Source organism: Leuresthes tenuis, unplaced genomic scaffold, assembly GCF_036924035.1.
Source record: "Leuresthes tenuis unplaced genomic scaffold, fLeuTen1.0.hap1 SCAF_17, whole genome shotgun sequence".
Taxonomy (NCBI): domain Eukaryota; kingdom Metazoa; phylum Chordata; class Actinopteri; order Atheriniformes; family Atherinopsidae; genus Leuresthes; species Leuresthes tenuis.
Window position 1 is genome coordinate 2,520,160 of NW_027325371.1, and position 22,874 is coordinate 2,543,033.

A 22,874-nucleotide genomic window follows, 5' to 3' on the forward strand; every position below is an offset into this window, starting at 1 on the left:
AGATTCTAACAGTCAGAGGCCTTTTTGTTCATTTTCAGACTCTAAAATGTTGAACAAAAGGGTTTTTAGTTGTTTAATGATTTGAATTAATCTTTAAAACCCTTCATAAGATGAATGTCAGCTCACAGCGAACTGAACGAGCTGTTCACTCATATAAGGAAGGAGAAAAAAAGGAAATCTTTTATATTTCAGTGATGATTTTGATGAGTAAAGTTGTTGAATAAATGTTAGTTTTAAATCTACCTTCGGTCAATAAACCATTCCTACCCTTCAGATGGTAAAGTGAGCCCCCTCCTTCCCTGCTTCTGAGCAGAAAATCTAAGTATTTCTGCAGAGGCACTGCAGCCTGAAATGTTAATGAGTTGTTCTACAGGGCTCGAATGTGAGAATATAAACATCTTGTAGCAGAGATTTCCAGCCATGTTCCAAGTTAAATGTCTGGAAGAACAGCTGGTGTAACTGTGCACGTTGATGATGCTTCGAACAACGACCAGAGGGTGAAGAATAAAGGTTATTTGATGAAAAGATGACAATAAAAATGTCCTGTTTATGGAGTTCTCGCCTCAGAGGAGGTGAGGTGCACGTCTGGAACACGAACATCTGGACAGTAACGCACATCGTTGCACCTCTGGTCACATCTTAATGATAGAAAGTGGTTATTTCATTCTGACTGTACTTCTGATACGAGGAGCTCTGTCTCTAAGAAACGTCTGCTGTGCTCAGTGTGATGCTGTGTCTGAGGAAACAGTCCCTTATCTAAAGGAAATAACCCTGTTTTCTGAGTCTGACCAGAGCTGCCTGTCCTCTGGCTCCTCCCACTTCCTCTGACTGGGGGTCATAGCGGTCGAGGCTGATGCAGACCTGCAGTTTCGGGGCTCAGGGCCGGACTGTGCGTTGCCTTCAAGGGACTCCAGTTCCCCAAAGAAGCCTGGACCGCCTTCCTGTGAGCCAGTCTGTGCGTGATGGAGAACCCGGCGTTTCCCTCCAGCTGAGACAAAACTACAAGCACCTGTCTGAAAAGACAGAAAGATGCAGGATTAACTGCAGGGGGAACTCTGGATGAAGGATACAACCGGTTAGAACAGCAGAAACTAATGTTAGCTTTGGGCCGACAGAGTTAAAGCAAATGAAGCGTTTCCATAAACCTGAGAGGCGTTTATCTCCAGGTGAAGTCGTCCAAATCCCACAGAACCTCCAAAGGCTTCATAACACGATGTAGAAAGGTCAGTGTTGACTTTAGGAATGTGTACCAACATGCCACAGAACACAAATTAGTTTAATAATCTTTATAATTAGTGTTGTGGGGAGGCAGAGGATCGGTATCCTGTGCTGCACCAGGAGGCCAAATGAGATCAACACACAAGTTGTTTTAAAGACCAACAGAAGCTGCCAGTGAGAGGCTTCATAAAGGGGGTTAAAGGAAGATGTTTGGAGTTTTTCACACACTTCAGGAGCATCTGTGACCATCTGTCTCTGCGTACACACCAAAAAGACTCCTTTTAGAGGCTTTCTGAGGCTTTTTTCAGCCGATCCGTCACGTTAAATCCCTGCCGGGTTGGGCAGAGACAGACGTCGCTCTGAATGGAGTCGTTCATGCACCCTGCGGTGAGTTAACGGCACTTTAACTGTTAGTTTTTAGTGTTTAAAGCTGAAAAAAGCGTAAATGTAGAAAATAATCCACATGAGGTGCTAGTTTAACACATTATAAGTGTCTATAACTGATGCTGGATAACCTTTTCTGCTCCATTTTGCACGGTAAATGTGCACGTGTACATTGAACTTTGTGGTGTGTTCAGGAGCCGTTATTTCCCACAGTTAGACACAGCAGGTGCCGTCTCCCGTCACTGCTTGTGCTTCAGATTGGTTTTTTACGTCTGTATATTCTCTACTGATTTTCTACTGCAGCATCGCTCTCACTAAGGTGAAAATGTGCATATATTAGGACTTTTCTATTTGCTGTTAGATTATTCTGGAAGTCTACGAGCATCTCTCTCTTTTTAAGGTGAGTTAAGCAGGAGTTAAACTGCCTGATTTATCATCTGGCCGGAGCAGACCATGAAGTTAGAGCAGAGAAGGGGGAGAGAACAGGTATGTTGATTAGTTTGACTTTTTGTTCAGATATTATTTGGATTATTCTGTCTTTTCTGACTTCTACTGAAGAAAAACCCTCAGCAGATTATTTGCGTTGCCTCTCGACTCAAATATTTCAGATTTTGGATCCATAAATGCTTTTTTTCTTTAAACAACTTTAAGAAGATGTTGTGAGGAAATTTAGTTTGAAGTTTTATGTCGGAACAAAGTTCCAGTAGTTCCAAAACCTCCAAACTTCTCACTAATGACGATCTTTTATAAACGGATTCTGCATCACATCGTCGCGTCTGTTCTGGTCGCTTTGGGGGAACCGAATCTCTGCCTGGTGCTCGCTCCTCTCGTGCACCTGCAGACACGTGCACGTGTGTGGTGCTGAACCTGTGCAGAGGAGGGATGCTGTCCAGGGTTTTGAGGCTGCTGCGCGTCGACACCACGTTGAAGCTGTCGCTGCAGTCGCAGGAAACGTGCAGGTGATGTCTCGGGTGCCTGTTTTCCACCATGACGATAAGCCCCGCCCATCCATGCGTCAGGTAGTAGCAGGTCATCCCCTCTCGACCCTGAGAGGACCAAGTATTCAGGGACGTGGTTAAATCATGGTTAAATAAATACTTAACCCCAGGGTCTAAAGGGTCTAAATGGCTCTAAAGGGGGAAATCGTTGACTTTGGAGCGCCGTTTTGTCATTTTTTATGATCTGATAAGTGAATGCAGCATCACCTCGTGCCGCTCTCCTTTGGTTTCTGCCAGCTGGGTGACGGCGTCGGCGATGGTGGTGTTGGAGGCGGTTATCTGCTCCACCATCACCAGTCTGGAGCTGTAGACGGCCAGCATGTAACCAGGTGCCTCGGATCTGCCACAAGTCGCTGAAAACACATCATTCATCATTCAGGAAGGAGTCTTTTATCTGAGCTCAAACTTGGCTTTAGACCTCATGGATATCAGCATATTTGTGAGTCAAACTCTGCAAATACTGCTAATAAAACGCAGGCAGCACCAGGTTTTTGGCTTGCTTACTTGTGCCCTCTGTGGCGGAGGAGTGCCAGTGGTTAAAGGCACAGCAGAGCACAGCATATTCGCCTGGTTCCAGCATGATGTCGCAGCCCACGAATCTCCTGACCGAGCGGCGGCTGTGGGCCAGCAGTCGGCCGAGTGTCAGAGTGCCGGAGCTGTCGTAGGCGGCCCGAAAAACCAGCACACACAGATCCAGCAGGTGGCTCTCTGCTGTGTCCCAACGCCTGAAGAAACAGCACAAAGACACAGGCTCAGTTTGGGTTTGAAGACCTTTCAGATTTCCTGAAGTCTTGGATCAACAGACTGTTCAGCAGCTACAAACATGTGGGCGACGAGAAGTTATCTTTCAGTGTTTCGCTGCTCTTATCTTATCTTTATTTCTAAATATTCTATATTTCTGCAGCTTTCTGAAGCTCTTTCAGAGTTTTTATTTGGACATTTTCTGCTTTTCCCCTCATCTTCAGTCCTTGTTCCTGAGCATTTTCAGAGGAATGTGTTTTTTCTTTGTTCAGCCACTTAACTCTGACCTTTGACCCAATCAGGTAGAAAAAAGGCTCCTAACTCAAGGGATGAACCAGTGTTGTGTCGACACAGAACAGACAACTTAGCAAAGAAGCCATTTTAAACTGGATCTTTAGGCACTTTGTCACAAAGACACATCATTTGTTCCCATTTCTTTAGCTGCATCTATGAAAAACAGCAAAGAAAACACAGTTTGACAGACAGAAAATAGGATTTCTGCAGCAACAAGGTGATTCCCAAAGAGCTATTAGCTGAAAACTTGGCATATCTCAGCATGGTGTGCAGTGTGTCCTTAAAACATTTGAGGAAACTGGACAAGTGGAGGACAAAAGAAGAAGTGTCAGGCCTAAAAAACTATCTACAGCAGATGAACAGGATCTGAAAGTGATGTCCTTAAGAAAGAGGAAAAAATCCAGCTGTGACCTGACAGGACCTGAGAGATGCATCTGGACCTTCAGCTGATCCATCTACTGTTGGCCCAAGCCTCATCAGAAATGGTCTCCATGGAAGGGTGGCTGTCAAGAAGCCGTTCTTAAGGAAGGGAAACAGGGAGAAAAGGCTGAGCTGTGCCAAATGACACAAGAAGTGGACTGAAAATCAGTGGCAACAGGTCTTATGGAGGGATGAATCCTCCCCAGAGCCCGGACCTCAACATTATTGAAGCAGTGTGGGATCATCTGACAGAGAACGGAACAAAAGGCAGCCCACATCCAAAGAAGAGCTTTGGGATGTCCTTCAAGAAGCCTGGAGAACTATTCCTGAAGACTCCTTAAAGAAATGACAGAAAGCTTGTCTCAGAGGGTTCAGGCTGTGTTGGAGAATAAAGGAGCTCAGACCAGAGATTCACTTTAAAGCTGCTGAGAACTGAGAAAAACTCTTTTTCTGCCTCAGATTCCGGGTTTATGTTTGTTTTTTCAACCAGGATTCCTACATCGCTGATATAAATCCTCCATTCCTAAACAAACCTGATGTCATGACAGAAACAGATGCAGCTGCTTCTTCATCACAGTAATGTCTCTGTGAGAACTGAACATGTCCAGCTGGATCAATCAGGATCTTTAATGAACAGAAACCCGACACGTCCTCTGAGACTGCAGCACAGCATCAAGCAGGAGGTGAAATGATGCTTCTCCTCCTCAGAAGAGTCCCACCTGCTGCCCTGCTGGAACAAAGCCAGCTCCACGGCCGTCCTCTCCAGCACCGTCATGGACACCACCATCACCGGGACGTTGGCTCCTCGGGGGAAGACGCCCGGAACACGAACCTCCTGCCAGTCCGAATGGATCTTACAGATATCCACCGAGTCAAAGTACCTGCGTTAAAACACACAAGAGTCTGTTAACGTGTTTCTGTTTCAGAAATTAAACATTTTGGAGGTGAATACACCTGATTCCAGTCATCTGAGAAGATAGTTTAAATGTAAATGTAAATGTAATTTATTACTACAGCCCTTTATAACAATCCATTTCGGTTTACAGCAGATAATAGATAAAGAAAAGAATAAGTACAAAACAATAAAATAACAGTAAACGCAATAAAATACAGCAAAATTTAATAAGATAATATAAAAGTGTCACCATACTACTGGGTATTAAAAGCCATCTGAAATAAATATGTTTTTAGCTTAGATTTAAAGAGGCCCAGGTCAGAAATAAGATGCATCTCGGGGGGGGGGGGCTTATTCCAGAGCCTGGGGGCAGCAACAGAAAAGGCTCGGTCACCCCAGGGCTTTTATTCTGACCTGAACACTTCCAACAACAAAAGTTGATTTGTTGACCTCAGAGCTCTGCCAGGGTTACAGTTAAAAGCTCAGATAAATACGATGGGGTGAGGCCGTTAAGAGCTTTAAAAACAAACATTAAAAGTTTAAAATCAGTTCTATAAAGGACAGGAAGCCAGTGAAGGGAGTTAAGAACAGGAGTGATGTGCACACATCTGTTAGTGTTGGTTAAAGACGGGCAGCAGCAGTGTTTTGCACCAGCTGAAGGCGACTGAGAGAAGTCTGGGAGACGCCGACATAAAGTCCATTACAGCAGTCTGACCTTGAACTTATTAGGGCATGGAGGCTTAAAAACATTCTAACTTTGGCCAGGAGCTGGAAAAAACTAGTCCCGACAGCATTGTTCATTAGTTTGTCAAACGTCAGATGACTGTCAAATGAAGGTTTTTACAACAAACCTGGTTAGTTTTACCCGTTTGTCTTATTTCATGATGACAAAGAACTCAAACTGTGTGTTTAAATGATGAAAATGCAACAGAAATGAAGACTAAGAGTTTTATAACGACTCAGACATAAAAATCTGATCAAACTTCTTGCTTTCAGGCTTTCTTTAGTCCAAAGGCAGCAGTTAGCCTGGAACAGTGAAGGTTTGCACCTGATAAAATCCCAGAAGTCCATCCAGAAAAGGCCGTCCTCGGCTCGCTGCGTGCACAGCTCCCTCTTCAGCTGCAGAGGCCAGCGGGGCCAGTCGTCCGCCCAGGCGCCGTTCCAGGAGAATCGACCCCACGGGTTCCTCAGCTGCACCAGTCTGAAACACGTTTCAGCACACGGGTCACACTGGAGGTTTACACGTGCACGTACGTGCAAAACTGGAGGTTTACACGTGCACGTACGTGCAAAACTGGAGGTTTACACGTGCAAAACTGGAGGTTTACACGTGCACGTACGTGCAAAACTGGAGGTTTACACGTGCAAAACTGGAGGTTTACACGTGCACGTACGTGCAAAACTGGAGGTTTACACGTGCACGTACGTGCAAACCTGGAGGTTTACACGTGCACGTACGTGCAAAATCCTTCTACGCTTCCTTCTTCTGACATCAATGCTTTTGAAAATAAAATAAAATTCACTTTAAAACCACCACAGCTTTCATCCACCTGTTAAACTAATTAAAAGGATTTAAAAGGATTTAAAAGAATAAATCATTAAACTGGCCTGAAAATACATTTAAAACTAAAAAGAGGAAAAAAGAAAGAAAAAATTTTATGTATTTATTCAAACATCAGACAATATTCTATGTTTTTTCATTTATTTCTATGAGAAGTAAATAATAATAATTCATTTTATTTTAGATTTTATATCTTTTATGGAATAAGCATCACGAGAATTTGGTAAATCAATAAAAATAATTAATTAATAAATTAAAAAGATCTAATAAATGAAGTAATCAAAAATTAAAGTAAAAAGATTAATAAATGTGGAAATATAAAAACAAATTTATGGTTTATTTACAACAAAATATGTATTTTTAAATATAATCTCATATATTAGATCTTTTTTTTAATCCCAACATCTTCAATAGTAAAAGAAAAAAAATGTAAAAGAAATTAAAGCACAAGTAAAAGTGTTTTAAAGTATTTATTTGGTCATTTTGAAGTAATTCTATTTGTTTTCAGCAGTATTTTCTTGTCTAAAATATATGGAGAAATTCCACCGTCTAACTCTTTATCTGACTGCAGGTTTTCTATCTGGGACGACTTTCATCAACAGAATATTCATGGAGACACATTCACCCCCCAAGCCTGTTGGTTTGAAGCAGGATTTAACATCATTTGAGGTCATAAAGCTCTTCTGAAGACGTCTCGGTACGAACAAAAGCAATAAATCCCCCAGAACCGGGTCCAGAACAGGCGCATGCTCACCTGTGGCCGTCCACATCGCGCACATCCAGGACAGAGTACGCGTGTCGTGGGCGTAAACCCAAAGACTCGTACTCCACGTCATCCACCTTCATGTTTCCACCCCCGCAGGACGCCCCCATCAGGAACCTGAAACACAGCGAGCATTAAGGTGACAAACCAACAGAACCTCCTCAGCCCGGTTGGCGCCGGCTCCTCACCCCGCCTCTTTGGAGCTCAGCATTTTGGCCCAGATCAGGTCCGTATCGATGGGCTCCTCCTTGGGGTTGGTGGTGCTGACCTGGAGGGCCAGCGACTCGCACGGGGCCCCGGTCAGCGTGGACAGGCCCTCGATGGCGCGGCCTGCCTGCAGAGCAAAGTAGGAGCCGTGGAGCTTGGCCAAAGCTTTTTCAATCAGAGCCACCCAGAGCTGCTTCCGCTGGGCCTGGAGGGAGGGAGGAGAGGAAGAGGTTCAGGGTCACACCTAAAGTCACATGTCCTGATGGCCTGAACCTGTCACAGTTTATGTTTTATTGGTCACGTTTTCAGGTTCTGTTCTGGTCCTGCCACCTAGTTTCACTCACCTCACCTGCTTCTTTCACAGCTGCACTTCATTCACTGATCCCTCCACAGTATTTAGTCTCCTTGTTTCCTTTCAGTCACTGCAGAATCCTCACTAACCCTTCATGCCTTGCCACACAGATAAGTCTCGTTTTGCCGCATAGTCTTGTTTAGTCATGTTCCTTTGGTTATTCATAGTCTTGTTTTGTTTCATAGTTAAGTATTTTTGATCCGGCTGTTTTTGTTCTTGCTCCCTGAAAATAAATCAAGTTTTACTTGGAAGAACTGCATCTGGGTCCTACCTCTCCAACAAACCGTGACAGTACCACCTCTCTGATTAAACTTTTAATCTGTGCCGTCTGGAAACTCGCAGCTTGACCTTAAACCTGTAACTCAGCACAGATATATAATAGTGAGAATGCTTTAAGGCATTCTCACTATTGTTTTCCAGTTTATCTTTTTTGGCACCTAACTACTCCTGCAATCTTTCACCGATTTCAACAATTTTGGTATCAAAACGGTCAGCTCCTTCAGGTGATTTATGCTATGACTTTTGGTGTTTATATCTTTTATACTTTTTAAACTATCTAACTTTTCATTAAAATGTTCCCGTCATTCAAATGAATAGAAATTTCTTTCAACTCTTCAAAAACTTCCTCCTCTTTCCAACTTAACTAGTTCAGCATACATTCATCTAGAGACACCATTCAAACTTTAAAATGTTCACAAGACATTCAACTACTACCAAATGATTCAGCTTTTTAAAATATTAAGCCAATTTTGAAATATGACAGTTTAAAAACATGAACATTTTTGCTCCTTCTTGATTTTTATGAATGAGAAGATTAGAGTGGCAGACTGATCATTTTAACTTAAAATGTAGGTACACTTGTCCTTGACATCACTCTTCCACTCCCTGCTGTATATTACACTGAAGCCATTTTAACTATCACTCACTTGATTTCTGCTAAATTTTCACTAGATTCAGCTTTTTGAGCATGTTCAACTGATCCATTCAACTTAAAAAGCATTCTCACAGCTGTTTCGCAGGAACAGCTTTTTTTCTAGTGTTCCTTCTCACCTCTCACTGGGCAGCGTTTCCACATGGCCAGGCGCACTCTCACCTGAGAGAACAGAAGGTGTCCGTTCTCGTCACACGGCAGCATGTCGTCCACCAGCACCGTGGTCCACGAGCCGTCCTTGCAGAGACGCACCTGGTACGCTCCTTCAGCGCACAGCGAGCGCGTCACCATCACCTTCTCCACCAGCTCGGGCCGCTCAGCCAGAACAGCCAGGGCACTCAGGAACCTGCTCTCCAGAGAGGATACTTTTAGTGGATTCTTCCTTTAAAACAAACAGACTTCCACCCAACATTTAATTAAAAAAGAGCAAATATTTGAAGTTTTCCATCCATCCATCATCTGCCGCTTATCCGAGGGTCGCGGGGGCAGCAGCTTTAACAGAGAAACTCAGACGTCTCTGTCCCCGGCCACTTCCTCCAGCTCTTCCGGGGGACCCCGAGGCGTTCCCAGGCCAGCCGAGAGACATAGTCTCTCCAACGTGTCCTGGGTCTTTCCCCGGGTCTCCTCCCAGTGGGACGGGCCCAGAACGCCTCACCAAGGAGGCGTCCAGGGGGCATCCTAACCAGATGCCACCTCATCTGACTCCTCTCAATGCGGAGGAGCAGCGGTTCTACTCTGAGCCCCTCCCGGATGACTGAGCTTCTCACCCTATCTCTAAGGGAGGCCCAGACACCCTGCGGAGGAAACCTAAGCCTATTTCGGCCGCTTGTATTCGCGATCTCGTTCTTTCGGTCTCTACCCACAGCTCATGACCATAGGTGCGGGTAGGAACCTTCTGGCTCAGCTCCTTCTTCACAGCGACGGGTCGGTGCAGAGCAACACTGCAGACGCCATACCGATCCGCCGTCAATCTCACGCTGCATTCGTCCCTCACTGTGAACAAGACTCCGAGATACTTGAACTCCTCCACTTGGGGAAAGATCTCATTCCCGACCCGGAGAGAGCATTCCACCCTTTTTTTTTTTTTTTTTTAAGTTTTAACATTTGATATTTCTTCCATTTTCATTGCATTCTGCTTTAAGGACTTTTTACACTTAATCAAGGATGTTATTTTTGGGTATCAAGGCTCTGTTTGTGTGTTTTTCTCACCAGCAGTTACCCAGAAGTCCCTGCAGGATGTCAGACGGCCGCGGCGTGCGGAAAACGGACCACCTCACCCCGCGGTCCCTGAAGTTGGCGCAGCTGATTTCTTGAGGACGAAGCCACTTGTTGACCCGCTGCTGGACGCTGTCGTCCAACGGAAAGCCCACAGACTTGGGACCAGGAGGGAAGCTGTCGTCCACGAACGTCACAGAGTTCTGGGACAGGAAATAAGACACGACTGAACCACATTAAAACGAACGTGTTGAAGTCAGACAGGCTGCTTTAAATGCTCTGAAGCTGCTGATCTCCTGGATTTTTACCACAAAAGTTCTAAACACTGATTCAAAGTGCTTGGCATGGAACACAAACTGAACCATGCTGTTGTCAGGAGACACGTCCTTCTGCACAGTGCAACTCAAAGCCAGCGAACACGAACCTCTCTGCAGAAGCTGACGATGTTCTCCCACAGCTCTTTGGCCTCGCCTTCATCGCTCTGCCGCAGCGCCTCCACCAGCATGCTCTCCTTCCTCTTCGGGGACGCCGCGGGTTTCTGATGTGCCACATGATGCTGGGGGGTGTGGCAGGCGAGGCAGTGTTTGGCTTTGACCTGGTTAATGAGAGTGCACGCCGGACACGACCACTCTTCTGTCTTTGAGAGGGCGGCGGCGGCGGGAGGAAGCGACCCGGCGGCGTCTGATGCAGGCGGCAGCAGGGACATTTCCTCCTTGAGGATGCTGAGCCTCCTCCCGGCCAGCAGCTCTTTCTGGTGTGGAGCAGTGAGCGTTGAAGGGGAAGCTGCTGTGCTGTGGGCCTGCGTGAGGCCAGCATCTGGAGGGGGCACCTCCCTGCGGCTGCAGGGGACGGGGTTGTTGTGGCCCGGGGGCGGCCGACTGGGCGCAGCAGAGTTTGTGTTTGGATATGAAGCTTCCCCAGGTAAACACTGCCCCCCGGCCGATATGGAGAGAGAAAGCGCCCCCGCGGCAGCCTCTGGCTGCTGTGCCCCCGCCTCGTCGCACAGCTCAGGCATGAGCAGCGCCTCGGCGGGGATCTGGGGGAGAGACAGTTTGCGCGGCCCGCCACACGCAGAGCAGGACATGGAGGTAGGTGTGTTCTGCAGTGTGCACCTCAAGCAGTCCCAAGCCAGGCTGCTCCTATCTGCATCTCCCGCCTGTTTCCTGCTCTCAGCCGACGGGGCCCTCAGGGGCCCGGAGCAGCTGCTGGAGCGCTGGGGTCGGGGCGAGTCCTGGGGCGGGTCCAGGGGTCCGGTGTAGCCGCACAGAGAGCAGGACGGGCTTCCACGGGAGTTAGCCAGCGTGCAGCGTGGGCAGGACCATCCAGAAACCCCCCTGCCGGTCCCGGGCAGCACCCAGCGGGGGTCGGGGCCCCGCCGGGGGGCTTCGCAGATGGAGCAGCGGGGGGCTCCGGCTGCGTTCAGGAAAGTACAGCAGCCACAGGCCCACTGGGTCCTGTGCAGGGGCATCGAACCAGAGGAGAAACTGCAGAGAAAACACAACAGATGTTATCCAGCTGGAGTCTTACTGTTGAATAAAGCTCAAAGAGAGGCTGAAAAATGGCGAATTTAAGAAAAAAACAGGAAAGAAAATATAATATGTTAAACGTCTGCTGTGGTTGAATCAGAAGAAAAATTCAATTCAAGCTAAATGTCACTTCTAAAACCTCAACATTTCTGTGTTTAGCACCATCAGGAGGCAGTCGATGTCCCACAGTTCTGTAGCAGCAGAACGAGCCTCAATATCCAACCAAAGTCACGAAGAACCGTCTGAAAGAAGATCTTTCAGCAGGTGTGAACCCTGAACTCAACATCAAGGTCTCAGTCTGAATGATATGAGGAACCTGCCATGACGAGATGAGACAGATCTGCTTCAAGATGAGCTGAAAAGCCGAGTTTGAAACCAAAAGCAGGTGTGAGATCACAGCCTTTAAAGATCAGTAACAGAACAGATCAGTTTCAGATGATCTGAACAGACAGAAATCAGGTGAGATCCACAGAAGAGCTGTGGCAAGGAGCTCCAAAAACGACTGAAAACGGTCAAAATCTGGTCCAGAAACAGCATAAATCCTCTCAAAATCAAACCAAGATCAGATCCAAGTCTAAAACCGAGTTTGAAAGCAGCCCAGATGCAGTATAAAACAGCTCAATAAGAATCAGAATTAAATTAAATAAATAACACATAAAGACTAAAATAAAGAGGAGAAAAATGTTTTATGTTTATAAAAATAAAAACATACTTTGAAATATGGAACTTTGTGTTTAATATAATTTCAGTGTTTAGTTTAACATTGTTTAACCCTCCATACAAACTGTCTGATTCTGGTAAATGGATAAAAATATTCACATGAGGCATTTTTGCCTAATTACTGATCGAAGTGATGAGCTTTAATTCTGTGGCTCCTCTTTCTGAGCCCGACACGGTCTGATCCGGTTTGGTTCATTTTCTGTGACATCACAGACGCCAGTTAATCCCACGTATGATGCACAAAGTCTGTTTCATGTCACCGAAAAAGCCTCAGAATAAGGATATGAGAGAAACCCAAATATAACAGGATGAACCCAACATTTCCACGTAGCCTGGAGGGAGGACATTAAAATGCATGAATATGGAAATGACACAAGAAGCTGCAGCACAGTAACAATAACTGCTCTTCTTCTGGTGCATCGCAGGCTGATTTAATCTTACTGAGGCTGAGTTTGCACCAAGCAAAGAGGGATGGAGTCCATCTGAGATTCATGCTCCTGCCCTGCTGTCAGACTATCTGCTCTGTGCCGTCCGGCTGGAGGAACCTCTGGGACCACATCTGGGTGAAGGCTGTCCCACATTTTCTCACTGCTCTCTAAATAGTTTGGCATCAAGCCTGAAACTTCCTGCACAGCCCAATCTCACTTTTTTAGACATAAACGGTTCACTTTGAACTCCTTAAAGAGTAAAACTGGACTTTTCCAGCCTGTAACCTGACTTCCACCTCCAGCTCGCTGAAGACAAAGTTAAACATTTCTGCTACAATGAGAGGATTTACTGTTAGGAAGGACGACGTTTGGACTCAAACCTTCACGCTGTGCTTGATTTGTTCACCTGTAAAGTGTGAGACTGTAGAAGGAAAAAATAAGAACTAAACTACAATAAATACTCGTATTATCCTGTGAAAATAAAGCTTTGATAAATGATCAATTTCACTGGGTTTTTCCCTTCTTTCCCACAAACTTTAATCATATCGTCACTGATTTGGCGAAATACATTTTTAAATCTCACGTCTTCAGATGGAGCCTCAACAGAAGCCAACGACTCCGGCGTCATGTGACCTCTGACCTCCACACATTGCTCCAATTCCCTGTACAGCAGGGATGTCAAACTCCGGTCCTCGAGGGCCGCTGTCCTGCAGGTTTTAGATGTTTCCCTGCTTCACCTGAATCAGATCAATGCCTCATCAGCAGACTTGTGCAGAACTTAACAATCTTTTGAAGGGATCCATTTAATCTGATTCAGGTGTGTTGAAGCAGGGAAACATCTAAAACCTGCAGGACAGCGGCCCTCCAGGACCGGACTTTGACATATGTGCTGTACAGCAAGCTTTCCCTAATGAGAATAAAATACTCCCTCACAGTGCATCCAGCTGGTTATTTTTACTTAAAGCCATGTTATGGCTAAAAGCATAACATGAAAAAGTCTCATTTTAATTTGGTTCCATGCTGAGATCTAATCAGAGCGTGTCTCATTCACCTGAGAGGAGGGCTGGGCAATGAAATACTCAGGCTTGGATTTTAATATCAGGAAGTGTTTGTACACCTTATGACAAAGAAATCCATAACCAACACGGGGCCCAGGGGCACGGGGCTCAGGTGCTCCAGACCTCACCCTGGAAGCTGCACCTGTGAGATAAACCAACTGTAACTGGCATCAAAAATCAATGTTCAAACACAATATATTGACATCCACATCAAATAATCGCGTCCAGATTTCCTAAAAGGTCAAGAAGCTGCGTGAAGGTAAGAGAACGGACCAATGAATACCTTTGAATTAAAGTGTGTTGCTGTTTGTTGTAAGTGGACCTGATCAGCTGTAACATGCAGCTTCTGCTGTTGATGCTAACGGTGCTGCTACGGCTAACAGAGGTATCAGAAACCGTGCCACGATCCTGCGAACACGACATGAAAGGAGCTGTGGAGAAAACCAGCTCAGCCACAACACTTTTACAATGCAGCAACAAAGAAACCCTGCAGAAGATTCCTCGTTAGCCGAACCCGCCGCTAACGACTGCAACATCTGACTGCCAGCTGACGCATACCAAAGCAGACAAGTCATCAAAAACTGCTGTTTCTCAAGGTCAGAACCGGGCCTGGACTCTCTGGGTCTCAGGCCTGACACACATACAGTTGCAGAAGGAGACATTTAACTTTGCTTAACTGTTCTCGGGTTTAACTGCGTGCAAAGCCACAGTTTTCCATGACTTCGAAACACAACACTGACATCTGGCTCTTCTTCTTCAGCTCTGGGTTTTCTGGACCCATTAAGAGCTGAGCGACCGGAGTCAGAGACCCGGGCTGCAGACCAAAGCTGTCAGAGCTTGTTTGTGATTGCAGTTACATTTAAAAGCTGAGAGGAACACTTCGACACCTCCACTCAACCCCGTTTCTCTGTTAATGACGAGCAGAACGACGACCTCCGTCTCCTCCATCAGTCAGACATTAGCTACAGGAAGTGCACCAGTCTGACCAGTTCACAGCTTTAACATGAGACCAGTTAGCTTGTATCCTTGTCTTTTGTGCCTCTGTTGCCAAAGAGTCGTTCAACAATACAAACAGTTTTTATATTAATTTCACACAGATGATGTTTGCTTCATAAATATATTTCTATTCAATGTTAAAGATTCAGATTTGAACTCAGATGAATGAAGCAAAGAGAAGGAAACACTCTTCTGTAACATGTAATAATAATAATAAAATGATTCTCTTCTTTCGTTGGAAACTAACTGAACTTTAATCAGAGATGTGTTGCTTTGTTTTCTTGGACGTTTGTTGCAGGTTTCAGGTTTCAGGGAGGCTGCTGATAGGTCTGGTTCTTCATCCATGTCAGAGCCAAGATGGAGGCAGCAGGACTCTTCTTCTCTTCTGTCAAAGCACACGGGTTCATCCATGGAGCTCTTTGGAGCTCTGGGCAGAACCGGACCCTGATTACTCACGATTTACGTTCTGTTCCACGTCTCGTCACTTCCTGTTTTATTTTGAAAGCACTGACCTTCTCCTCTCGTTTCAGGTATCTTGCCCTTCCTCCCATGTCAGGCGTCTCATTGTCTTCCCTGATTCCCAAAGTCTTTCCACCGGTTCCTCTTGGTCCCTCATGAGTTCAAATAGTCTGCGTTTCCCTGGTCTTGTGCCAGTTTGTTGTCTCTCCCCATGAGCATCACTCCCAGCCTTACTTTGACCCATAGTTTCCACGAGCCTGCAGTGAGAGATCCTCCTGCAGAGCTATCTTGACTTGTTATTTATTCTTATTCATAGCCTTAGTTTATTTATCTTAATACGGTAAGTTTCATAGCCTTTAGAGATTTTTGTTGCAACCTTTCATAGTTAAAGAAAAGCTTTAAGTTTATCGTTAAAGTTTCATAGAGCCTCTGTTTTGTAAAGAGTGCGTTTGTTTGTTACTGTTCACAGCTTTTCTGTTTTCCTCCCAGTTTGGAGAGATTTATGTTGGTAACTTTCAGAGCTTACTTTTCAGCTTAGTTACTGAGGAGAGCGGTTAGGATTTCCACAGCCTGTTATTTTGCCCTGCCTTGCTGTGCTTTGTTAAAGTAATAAAGACCTCTGTGACTCCGAAAAGATCCTGCATCTGCGTCCTGAGTCCATGGCTCCAAACAGCAGGAGACTGGAGTTTCGGCTTCTTGGTTTTCATTCATTCACTGTTTTCCATCCGTTTGGTCAGATACAAACTCTGACTGCAGCTCAGGCATCGGGAGCTTTTCTCTGTGAAAATACAGACCTCTGAAACTTTAAATGCCAACGAAACTCACAGTCTTCCCAAATTCATGATCAAATCTCCTAAACGTCCCTCCTTTTCTCTCATTCAGGGCCATGAGTCTGCATGGCAGCATGAATCCTCCTGGATGATGAAGCTGTTTCAAACCTCACATCCAGCAGCCGTTTAACTAAAGTTAAACCTGTTAAAACTGCTTTTCAGTGTAAAACCAACTGTTTAGCTTTAGGAAAGATGGATGTTTGGTTTATGAAGAGGAAATTTAACCCAGTTTACCTGGTAAGTTTAACACTTGCAGAGATGCTGGAGGTCCTGATAAATTCTTTTATTTATGTGAAGAAGAAGCTCTGACCGCGACATGAACAACAAATAAAAGCAGAGAACATCTCGAGCTTCCTTTGTTCCGTTTCCTTCTCCTGCTTTACAGTGTTTTAGAGGGATTTGATCTCTGTGCCATCAGATCTGAATTCCCAGCAGAAGGCTCATGAGTGCTTTTCCAGACCAGTTCAATCATCGGGGATTTCCCCAGTGTCGTTACATTTCCTGTCAGCTAGAAACTCGACTCCGTGCCGAGCCCGAAGGAGGCTGAGCGGAGACTTACGAGGTGGGGGGGGGGGATATACACAGTATATGAGACAGAGATGCAGTAATAATTAATAAGGGAGGCTCTGGTTTAATTTATATCGACCAATTCATGAAAAATTCATGACAGTGAGTCCAGGACGTCCACGTGACTGGAGCATAAATTCAGTGCTCACCGGTCTGTTGCCACTTCATAATAACTCATTAGGATGGAAGAAGAGGAGGACTGAGTGACTTCTTCTGGGTCGTATTTGACAGGAAGTGCGTGTTTTTCAGCCCAGAAACGACTCTTACGTAACTTTGTGTTTGTCTGGCTTTATAAAGGTCCTCAGATTCTGTATAAAACCAGTTAAACTGCTACAATCTGAGCACACTTCATGTTTCATCAGCTTCATTTCATCTGTTAACAAACATCCATTTTTATCTTTGTTTCCTTCTGCCAACACTTAAAGCCGTTCTGACTCTGAGGAAACCAGGTGATGCAGAGTTCCAGCTGTTATTTTGTCCCATTCTTCCTGCAAACACGTCTGAATACCAATAATGACCAAATTACACCAAATAATGACCAAATTATACCAAATAATGATCAAAATATACCAAATAATGACCAAATTATACCAAATAATGATCAAAATATACCAAATAATGACCAAAATATACCAAATAATGACCAAAATATACCAAATAATGACCAAACACTTTGTTTCCTTCTGCCAACACTTAAAGCCGTTCTGACTCTGAGGGACCAAGTGATGCAGAGTTCCAGCTGTTATTTTGTCCCATTCTTCCTGCAAACACGTCTGAATACCAATAATGACCAAATTACACCAAATAATGACCAAATTATACCAAATAATGATCAAAATATACCAAATAATGACCAAATTATACCAAATAATGATCAAAATATACCAAATAATGACCAAAATATACCAAATAATGACCAAAATATACCAAATAATGACCAAACACTTTGTTTCCTTCTGCCAACACTTAAAGCCGTTCTGACTCTGAGGGACCAAGTGATGCAGAGTTCCAGCTGTTATTTTGTCCCATTCTTCCTGCAAACAGGTCTGAATACCAATAATGACCAAATTACACCAAATAATGACCAAATTATACCAAATAATGATCAAAATATACCAAATAATGACCAAATTATACCAAATAATGATCAAAATATACCAAATAATGACCAAAATATACCAAATAATGACCAAAATATACCAAATAATGACCAAACACTTTGTTTCCTTCTGCCAACACTTAAAGCCGTTCTGACTCTGAGGGACCAAGTGATGCAGAGTTCCAGCTGTTATTTTGTCCCATTCTTCCTGCAAACAGGTCTGAATACCAATAATGACCAAATTACACCAAATAATGACCAAATTATACCAAATAATGATCAAAATATACCAAATAATGACCAAATTATACCAAATAATGATCAAAATATACCAAATAATGACCAAAATATACCAAATAATGACCAAAATATACCAAATAATGACCAAACACTTTGTTTCCTTCTGCCAACACTTAAAGCCGTTCTGACTCTGAGGGACCAAGTGATGCAGAGTTCCAGCTGTTATTTTGTCCCATTCTTCCTGCAAACAGGTCTGAATACCAATAATGACCAAATTACACCAAATAATGACCAAATTATACCAAATAATGATCAAAATATACCAAATAATGACCAAATTATACCAAATAATGATCAAAATATACCAAATAATGACCAAAATATACCAAATAATGACCGAATTACACCAAATAATGACCAAATAATGACCAAATTATACCAAATAATGACCAAACACTTTGTTTCCTTCTGCCAACACTTAAAGCCGTTCTGACTCTGAGGGACCAAGTGATGCAGAGTTCCAGCTGTTATTTTGTCCCATTCTTCCTGCAAACAGGTCTGAATACCAATAATGACCAAATTACACCAAATAATGACCAAATTATACCAAATAATGATCAAAATATACCAAATAATGACCAAATTATACCAAATAATGATCAAAATATACCAAATAATGACCAAAATATACCAAATAATGACCGAATTACACCAAATAATGACCAAATAATGACCAAATTATACCAAATAATGACCAAATAATGATCAAAATATACCAAATAATGACCAAATATACCAAATAATGACCAAACACTTTGTTTCCTTCTGCCAACACTTAAAGCCGTTCTGACTCTGAGGAAACCAGGTGATGCAGAGTTCCAGCTGTTATTTTGTCCCATTCTTCCTTAAACAGGTGTTAAGGTGTGCAGCAGTGCGGGGGGGGGTGGTTGTTTCTCTGCTGGGGACAGGTCAGGACTGCAGGCAGCCAGTCCAGCACCCGTACCTCTTCTTCCTCAGCCAGGCCTTTGGACTGTGGCAGAATGTGGTTTTCCATGGTCTGCTTGAACAATGCTGGGACGTCCCAGGAAAAGATGTGGCCTTGAAGGCAGCATATGTTGCTGTAAAATCTCAGGGAGCTTTTCTGCATTAATGCTGCCGTCACAGAAGTGGAAATGAGCTTTGCCCCCTGATCCAACCCCATACCATCACAGAGCCTGGCTGCAGGGACTGGCTGCTGACAGCAGGCTGGATGCTGCTTTTGCTCTTTGCTCCATTTCTTCCACCAAAGATGTGGAATACTGATGGGTCTGACCACAGCACACGTTTCCACCGTGTGACGGTCCATCCCAGACGCCTCCGAGCCCAGAGAAGTGGACGAGGTTAACATCAGGCTTCTTTCCTGCACAGTAAAGCTTGTGAATGGAACTCTGTATTGTGGTGCTTGACAAAGGTTTCCACAGTAATCCCTTGTCCAGGTGCTTCTATCAGCTGCTGATGAATGACGGTTCTTGATGCAGCGTCTGAGGGGTCAGAGGTCACGGGGTCCAGCTTAGGCTTGCTCCCTCGTCCTTTACACTGAAACTCCTCCAGATTCCCTGAATGCTTTCATGATATTCTGCTCTGTAGAGGCAGAAATATGCAGATCCCTTCCAGTCTTTCTCTGAGAAACATTGTTTTTAATCACTTCAATGATTTTCTCACATTTGTGGTCAAACTAGAGATCCTCTGAACATCTTTGCTCCTTAAAGACTCCCTCGAGGTTCTCAAATGAGTGTAGGTTTAGTAATTTCTTTAATTATTACTCCTTTAATAATCCTTTAAGGTTTAAAGGGCTCTGATGTCTGCTGCTGGGGCTTAAATTTTTCTGTTTCCTGCTGACTTCAAATGAAATCTGTGGGACTGTAAAAAAAACGTATTTTCCCGATTTAATTTATTTTGCATTTAATTTTACTCTAATAACAACCTATTTGATAAATCTCAAACAAGTTAAAGAGGTGCTGATTAAGCCCTTCTCTTTACTGTAGAGAGATGGAATTATCTCCTTACTCTCAGGGTTGATGCCTCAGTGCATCAGTGCTACAGGAGATAATGAGGGAAGTGGAGCTCCTTTGCTTGGCTAAGTCGACTTCTCCATGATGGCACGTCTGGAAAGAAGTCTTTTACGTCTTTTATGTCTTTTACGTCCACCAGCAATGATTGGTTTACCAGAGCTGGAGAAAGGAGCAGCAGCAACAGAAAGGTTTGGGATAGAATAATGATCTAAAAAGGAAGCCATTAGCAGCGAGGCACCTGCAGAGCTAGTGCAGTTAGCCCCGCTACCAGCAGGGGGAGACAAAGCCTCCACTGCTGGAGAAGAGGCCACGCCTCTTTTCATGTCTCACCTGCGCTCTCTGTGTCGACCCGGTCTGGGCAGCTGTCGCGGGATGAAGGTGCTCTGGCTGCTCCTCAGACATCCCATGATGGGGGACGGAGGCAGAGCCGCACCCCGGGGCGCCGTATCGACCTCTGCATCTTCAACCAGCGAGGAGGAGGAGCTTCCCATGGTGCGGCACACTCAGGTGGAGGGGCCCTGGGGAAACAGCGAGAGTGTGAGGGAAAAACAACAGCCGGTGCTAACGTTTAGCTCTCTGATCATCCGGAGAGGCTTCAGGAAATCATTTAAAAACTCATCTGACCCGTCTACTTGTTGCTCAGCTGCACACATCTGTTTCAAATGAAGCTCCTTTCACTGATGAGCCGTGAACTCAGAGACAGAAACCATCTCCTCATATCTGCCGAACGTTTCCATAGAACAGGTGTTTTATATGGTAATATGTTGATTATTCAGTCCAAACTATTACTATGTGACGCCACAGACTGAAGGTTTGACAACATTTCAACACTTTCCAGCAGTAATCAGCCGTTTTAGTTCTAAAATATGCTCCGTAAATGAATCTGATGCTGATTTAAAGTATTTAAACAGAACACTGTGGGCAGGGCCCCCCTAAACGCCTGAGCCTGGAACCGGCCCTGCTAAAAACACACTGACCTTCTGTCTGTCATGCTCTGTGGTTCTGTGCTCTGTCTTTTGGGTTTTAATGTCTTGTTTTGTCTTCTTGTTGCTCCTGTTTAGTTTCACAGTCTCTTTCAGTGGTTTCCCTCAGTTCGGGCTGTTAGCTCCACTCTTTCCACCCGTGCTCCGTCTCCTCAGCTGTTCTCATCCATCAGTCGCTCTCCTCTGCATTTAAGCTCTGGTTCTCTCTTGATTCCCAGATCCTGGACGTTTCTCCTCGTGTTTCACTCTCACTCTTACTTCTTGTTCCTGGTTTTGTTTCTCTGTTCGGTTTCTGGTATTCCAGAGTAGTCTGCTCTTTAGGTCCAACTCATCCGCCATCTGTGACAGCGTCGTGTTTTCCTGAGGTCTTTGGAAAATGTCGTGAGATTGAGGAAAGATGTCGGCAGAATGCGACCACACTCAGCTCTGATGTGGGTCTGCAGCTCTGAAACTAAACCTTCAGTAAATATTCTACAAAAAGTGCAGTTTTATCCCACAGTTACACGAAGGTTTCTCATCTTAGAGATGAGTAAAAAAAGGATTAAAAGTGAAATACAGAGTCATCACAGGCTACTAACTCAACCCCTCATTCTGATAATTATCCACATGTTTCCTATTTAACTGACTGGATGAAAATGAGTCACTATGAAGGGAACTGTGGGACAGAATTATCTCCTTTTTCTCATAAAGGATGGTTCAGCGTGTGCTCTGCTACAGGAGATAATTAAGGAAGAGCTGGAGCTCTGAAGGCTTAGCATTGGGAGAGTTCAAACAGATCTCATCTTGGCTGCCGCTCACATATATCTGGGTCATTTCGCTCGGTTTGGAAGGTTCCTCAGCAAAAAAAGAACAATTCAGCAGGGTCAGAGATGTCACCGGAAGCTTCAGAGTCACACTCAGTGTGGGAAGTTTGAGCTCTGAGATTAACACCCGGGTTTCCGCTGCGTACCTGAACACATCAAAGAATCATTTCTAGTTTTTTTTAAAGCATCTTTATGCAGCTTCACTGCCTTTAACAAATGCAAATCCTGTTTTCATGCAAACAAACATGAATTTCACAAGGTGACAAATTACAACGACAGGTTCTGGGATCAGCTGAGAATTTAGTGATGAGCTTAAAACCGAACCGACTCAGATCTATGAACTTCAAACAGAGTCCATGGATGCATCCCACCTCATTTTCCCTCAGACATACCTCATATGCCTTCTTAATGACTACAGTTGAGTACAGGTGGAGTTAAGTTGCAAAGAGCAGCAGCATGCAGGGCTGTGTGTGGATACTCTGCAGATCTCCTGGGTTTGCTGCCTGCCTGGTGGCCTCATGTCGTCCTCCTCAGTCTACAGTTTTGTCCTTGAACAAGGACTCAAAGTCTCTCAGACAGTCTGGAGCTTCAGGCGCTCATCATCGGGACAAACTGACTGCAGGGAACATCTTCTCCACAAAAACTCTCCCCTGATTCACCGAAAATCTCATTTTCATCCCGCTGTGTCTTTGACTCGTTTCTACACAGCAGCAAAAATTATAATAAAAGAGAGAAATCCATTCTAAAGCTGTGACACGCGAACAGCTGTGTGAGAGTCCCCTGCCTCACTGCAGATGCTGCTCTGCTGATGCTGAACTTCCCACTGACTCTGGGCAACCTGGCGCACCTGCAGTACAGCTGGACCTGCAGCACGAGGACATGACGACAAAGCGCGGCGGCAGCAGAGGACACCTGGACTCACCTGACCGCGGGGAGGACGGCTCGTGCAGCGGGGAGACGGATGTTCCTGCCAGCTGTCGGAGGTCTCCATGCGCCCTCTTTGATCGATGCACGATGTGCGCCGTCACCGCCGCTCCACTGGCTGCTCCGCCGTCCAGCTGCAGGGAGGCACGGCGACTTCCTGTCAGGAAGTTCAAAATAAAACCCCACTATACCAAACAGATCACAGCACCCA

At 44.8% G+C, this 22,874-nt stretch overlaps 1 protein-coding gene across 1 annotated transcript; it reads right to left on the reverse strand.

The window, feature by feature from the left end:
• Nucleotides 1–283: 283 nt before the first annotated feature.
• Nucleotides 284–22,751, reverse strand: LOC140273798 (calpain-15-like). Its single transcript, XM_072369464.1, has 13 exons — nt 22,662–22,751; nt 20,284–20,471; nt 10,404–11,463; nt 9,974–10,182; nt 8,927–9,110; nt 7,463–7,686; nt 7,266–7,391; nt 5,999–6,151; nt 4,775–4,936; nt 3,105–3,325; nt 2,808–2,953; nt 2,470–2,648; nt 284–1,013 (listed from the first exon to the last, which is right to left on the reverse strand). Exons 2-13 carry the CDS (start codon nt 20,442–20,444, stop codon nt 836–838), a joined length of 3,003 nt encoding a protein of 1,000 aa, XP_072225565.1. The 5' UTR covers nt 20,445–20,471; nt 22,662–22,751; the 3' UTR covers nt 284–835.
• Between the last annotated feature and the right edge of the window lie 123 nt (nt 22,752–22,874).